This window comes from Arachis ipaensis, chromosome B09 (genome assembly GCF_000816755.2).
Source record: "Arachis ipaensis cultivar K30076 chromosome B09, Araip1.1, whole genome shotgun sequence".
Lineage (NCBI taxonomy): Eukaryota > Viridiplantae > Streptophyta > Magnoliopsida > Fabales > Fabaceae > Arachis > Arachis ipaensis.
In genome coordinates this window covers 138,686,229-138,691,617 of record NC_029793.2, presented here as the reverse complement: position 1 = coordinate 138,691,617, position 5,389 = coordinate 138,686,229, and the positions used below count along the sequence as shown (strand labels likewise).

General features: G+C 34.0%; 1 protein-coding gene across 4 annotated transcripts in view; it reads left to right on the top strand.

Moving 5' to 3' along the window:
* Positions 1-3,484, top strand: part of LOC107618080 (polypyrimidine tract-binding protein homolog 3) — a 6,518-nt gene extending 3,034 nt beyond the window's left edge. For all 4 annotated transcript variants that reach the window (XM_016320008.2, XM_021110774.1, XM_021110775.1 and 1 more), the window contains 9 exons: positions 670-734; positions 827-876; positions 1,058-1,099; positions 1,198-1,249; positions 1,345-1,363; positions 1,510-1,523; positions 1,876-1,983; positions 2,081-2,224; positions 2,703-3,484. In XM_016320008.2, the coding sequence (XP_016175494.1) occupies positions 670-734; positions 827-876; positions 1,058-1,099; positions 1,198-1,249; positions 1,345-1,363; positions 1,510-1,523; positions 1,876-1,983; positions 2,081-2,224; positions 2,703-3,092 (884 nt within the window). In that variant the 3' untranslated portion in view covers positions 3,093-3,484. The remainder of the gene's footprint in view (positions 1-669; positions 735-826; positions 877-1,057; positions 1,100-1,197; positions 1,250-1,344; positions 1,364-1,509; positions 1,524-1,875; positions 1,984-2,080; positions 2,225-2,702) is intronic.

Sequence of the window (5,389 nt, the reverse complement as noted above, 5' to 3'; positions counted from 1 at the left end):
TATATTTTGGTCATGCTGTAATTGATTTTGACATATATAAACAAAAAATTTCGTTTTCTGTGTAAATAAAAAAGTTATTACTGAAATTTCTGTTTTGGAAACAGTTCAGTGGTGTCAATTGATGATCGATCCATGTAACCAACTTATATGGTAGTATATATTTTGATAAATAGGGACTTATGAATAAGTTATCTGTGCTTGGACTTGGATACATGGTTACATCAGCGCTTGTTTTGACTGTTCTAAAATATGCTTCTTGAGAAGCTAGATAATTTATTGTGTAGTGGAATGTAGCTTCTGTTTCTATACATTATGTATATGTATTTGCCCTGTAATTAGATATCAGCATTGTGATTGCATTTTTATATGGGTGAAAAATAATCATTATATTGCACAGGAGCATTGGCTCAAGCGATAAAGGGCATCTGGTATCATGTGGATAGTGGGGGCTTCAATCGGAAATTACACAATCCCCTTGTTCCAACCCCCTTAACCACTCACTACTTGCCTTGGGGTCGTGGGATCCAGTTTGGCCTTCCTGGGTCCCATGCTAGGAGGGCCTTCCTTGTACCAGAAAAATAACATATGATTATATTTGATATATCCATGTATATTTTTTTTATAACTTATTGTATGTAATGTTTCATCATGTATTTGCATGCTGTGTAGGTTTTCAGGCTCTTATCCAGTATCAGTCACGTCAGCATGCTGTTGTCGCGAGAAGTACACTTCAGGTTCTTTAACATTTCCTTTCAGCTCGAGGCTTTTACCTGGCATTTTAATTCTGATATTGTCTCTGAATGGTAATTTTATTTATGAAATTTAGGGACGCAATATTTATGATGGTTGCTGTCAGCTGGACATTCAGTTCTCAAAGTAGGTTAAATCTATCTAAAATAATTTCATTATATTTTGGTTTGTGGTTTTTAAGCACCCCGCGATGGCTGCTTCCTCCCCCCTTCTCTCTCTATCTCTCTTTCTCTCTCTTGATTTTTTTTTTCTTTTCTCCTGATTTTTTTGGTTCTTATTTATGAAAATTTAATCATCTTAATTGCAGCCTTGATGAACTACAAGTGAACTACAACAATGACCGTTCAAGGTGACTACATTGGTTCTCATCTTTCTGTTTTTGTTTACGTCTCGTTCTCTTTTTATCAATGTTATGTTATCAGATTATTGTGGACTTTATTCTGACAGGGACTTTACGAACCCAAATCTTCCTACAGAGCAGAAAGGCAGACCGTCACAAGTATGTTTTTTTTGTTTTTGAATGATTAAAATCTCCTCTTCATCTTTATCAAATCCGTTCTAATGTTTTTTTATCCTTCATCTTCTGTGAAACAGCCTGGATATGGCGATACAGGTAATATATTCTGTTCTTGGTTCTTTAGCCGGGGCAGGTTCTAAATATTTCAGGCTGCTTTGGTTGGTTTGCTATGTTTGTTATTGTGTTATTTTCTGTATAATTTACTAATATTTTCACTCTTTTTTTAATTTATTTTTTTGCAGTTGGATATCCTCAGGTTGGGTATTTTTTGCATCAAGTTGAAGTATCCATTTAAATTATTCTTGCACAGTGGATGTAGTGGGAGATGTCTGATGGTTGATCTTTTCTTCTATATTTATGTTGATTTTTTGTTTCCCAAATTGGGTGTTTTGTTGGGTGAGGTTGTTGTTTGTTAGGCTTTTATCCTTTCTTGAACTGCACATGATTTTTTTCCATTTTGAAAATGACAATATGATACGAGTATATCACTCTGATTATAATATGCTGACTGCAGTCGTTAATGCAATTTCTTATATTTCTGTTTAATTTACTTGTAGCAGTTCTTGTTTTTGTTATACGCTTATTTGTTAATTTGTTTTGAATCATAGATGGCCAATGCTGCAGCCATTGCAGCTGCCTTCGGGGGTGGTTTGCCTCCTGGAGTAACCGGGACAAATGACCGATGTACAATTCTTGTCTCAAATCTTAATCCTGATGTAAGCACTTTTTTCTGGCTTCTTCTCGGAGAGATTCTTTTTCTCCCTCACCCCCCTGCTCCCCTTCATTTAACTTGAAACTTGTTTGTTGTATCAGAGAATAGATGAGGATAAGCTGTTCAACTTGTTCTCCATTTATGGGAACATTGTGAGGATTAAGCTTCTCCGGAATAAACCAGATCATGCACTTATCCAGATGGGGGATGGTTTCCAAGCTGAATTGGCAGTGCACTTTCTGAAGGTTTGTTATGTACCTTGCTGTTCATATTCTTCTACGCTAGATCTTTGCAATAGGGAGTCGATTAAAAAGAGGGGTAAAAAGTATAGTCGATTTAAGGTGTAGAAACACAAATTTACTTTAACCTATTCGTATGTACTCAATTCTTTCTTATATCTTTACTAAATTGAGGAGTTATTATTGCTTGTTATATTCATCACCGGAGAGGGAACTTTTACTTTGTGTGTCTATCATTGAGTTTGTTATTGTTACGGTTCAAGTGTCTTTCAATAAAAAAAGATGTTACAATTTACATGCCGCATGTTTCTGTATGTGTTATACATGTTAATTTGTTGTTGTTACTTTTGTTCATGATGTTTGGCATGCAAAGATTCTGTTGAGATCCAATTATTAAATTTCTTGACAGAATTTGATATCCTGCTTATTACTATTCCTTCTGTACTTTTAACCTGGTCCCGACATTTTGTCTTTCGAGATATAGGGAGCCACGTTGTTTGGGAAGCGATTAGAAGTCAACTTCTCGAAACATCCTAACATAACCCCAGGTGCTGACACGCATGAGTATGCCAATTCAAACCTCAACCGTTTCAACCGTAATGCTGCTAAGAACTACCGTTATTGTTGCTCCCCGACAAAGATTATCCATTTGTCAACACTCCCCCAAGATGTCACCGAAGATGAGATTCTGAACCTCCTGGAGGAGCATGGAACTATTGTGAACAGCAAAGTCTTTGAGATGAATGGGAAAAAGCAGGCTCTGGTTCAGTTCGAGACTGAGGAACTGGCTACCGATGCTCTTGTATGCAAGCATGCAAGCTCACTTTCTGGTTCAGTAATCCGCATCTCATTCTCACAGCTGCAGAATATATGATGAGAATTTGTTAAAGCCTTGAGGACAACCCAAGTAACAGTTGTTAAGCATTCTGAGTTTGGGAAGGATATTGTTTTATGCAGATGATGATGGTCTTCTCCATTATGTTGTAATGGTGCCTTTGCTTGCTATTTAACTTATAACACCTGCTCTGACACTTATTTTTTCCTCTCTACTCATTTGTCTTCTTATCTCTATTACCCTTTTTTGTTCTTTAGGTTGCTAACATGTTGTAGGCCTAGAATTTGTGATTGTGGAATGGCTAGTTTTCAAGAGAAAAGGGAAGTTCAGCACCATGCATTTTTTCATAGTAGCTGTTGTATCTGTTTTGTAATTCATTCTAAAGTAGGCTTTTTGTATTCTCAATCCTCGTCAAATTTTTGTTGTGTTTAGAGTATCTTGGTCTACTCCTTTTTGTAGCTTACATATTTCCTTCTTACTCCTCTGCTATCATTCTTTCTCTTCATATTCTATTCTTCCTTCTTCTACCTTCTCCTCTGCAAGCACATGGATTGAGAAGATTTCATTATTTCTCCTACTCCTCTACTTACTCTTCTCTCTGCCCTTCACTCCCTTCAGTCAATGTGCTCGGTGGAAAATGGAAACGCCTAATGTCATTGACCTTAGGCCTTGTGAATATGTTTTAATCTTATCCCCCTCCCCCCGTTCTCCTATTTCCCCCCTTAATTTGTCATTGTCACATTTTGGTATATTTTGAAAATTAAAAATGCTATTTGTATATCAAAATAGCTACTAAAATTAGCTAGGAGTTTGTTATGGTGTCTAAAAAATATTGTCTAACTTTTAAAATAAGTTAAATAATTAATTTTAAATTTAAAAATATAAAAGTTAAAACATTTTAAATATTTTAAAGTTACTATAAAAGATAATTTAGGCAAAAGTTAGACACTAAACAAAAGGCATCATAAAATTGGCCAATTAGCTATTATGTCATATATTTTTATATAGATGCATATAGTTTAATTTAGTTTTAGAGTTTAATTTTGATGCACTGACAGTATAAAATGTCTTATATAGTTGTGTAATCATATCTGTTTTTTTGAATGATCATTTATGCATTTAATATAAAAGATAGTTATTTGTTATGATATTGAATTACATAATTAGATATATGTATAAAATTATTTTATTATTTTATACTAATAGTATATTAAAATTAAATTATGATTGCTACGTACTCAACTTTACGAAGGTCAACATTTACACACTTGTCAGATAACAGATATTTCAGTGGCATTCACTTGGCTTATTGCAATAGATTTGTGGTGTTAAGAAAGTTAAGAAGACTTAAAACATTGATACCCTTATAGGTTACCGCAAGGGATTCCCCCTTTGGTGAGGTCATCATATAAGTAGCATTCCTTTACTGCATTTATTAGGTTTTGTAATTATTTTTTGTATTTTGTCATGTGATCATTTATTAAACTGAAACCGTAATGGTAATGACTGAAGTACAAAATATTCTCTATTTTTTTGAATCACTAATATTTTTATTGGGTTAATCAGATAGTAATTGACATGCCAGAGGTTTTGTCAATGGAGCATCTAATATTTCTAGCGAAGTTAATGATTGCCAATTTGAGCTTTTCTTTGATCTCTGTTGGTCCAATTATTTGGTATGTGTCACTGTATGAAAGTCTTGTGACTAACCGACCAATTTTCTTAGAAGGTTTCTTTTTCGACCTGAAAAACCTTCTCTATAATAAGCATTGGTTTTGGTCAACATAAGCCTTGTGTATGATTGGTCCTTGTAAGTACTCTTTTATCAACTTTTTTGTCCTCTGTGGTCTAGTCCTATTCTGATTGGGCTTAATTAATGTTCAAAATCAAACTATAAGATTGATATTTTTGCACTATTCTTTGATTGAGTGAGATTGANATGACACTAGTTCGATTGGTTGTTGTGGTTGCTAACTTGCTATGTCTATGACAGACGCTAGACCTTAAAAAAATGGAAAAAATTAAAAAGGACTCAGTTATATATGGAGTTTTTCCCTTCAAAGTTAAATTGTATGTTAGCCTCTAGGGTGTTGATCCAAGGTTCTCAATTTAGAAGTAAAAGTGGGTATGTATCTCTAACCACTAGGTCGAATCCTTTTAGGTTAATTTTTAAGTGATTATAATTGATGAATATACAGTTAGAAATACACTGCTACTTTTTTTTTTCCAATTGAAAAAAGCACAATTATTATTAGATGCTCCGAAGTGATGATATGAATTTTAAATCTATATAAGCATATATATCAAAGGACAATTTAAGTATGTCTATGTTATGA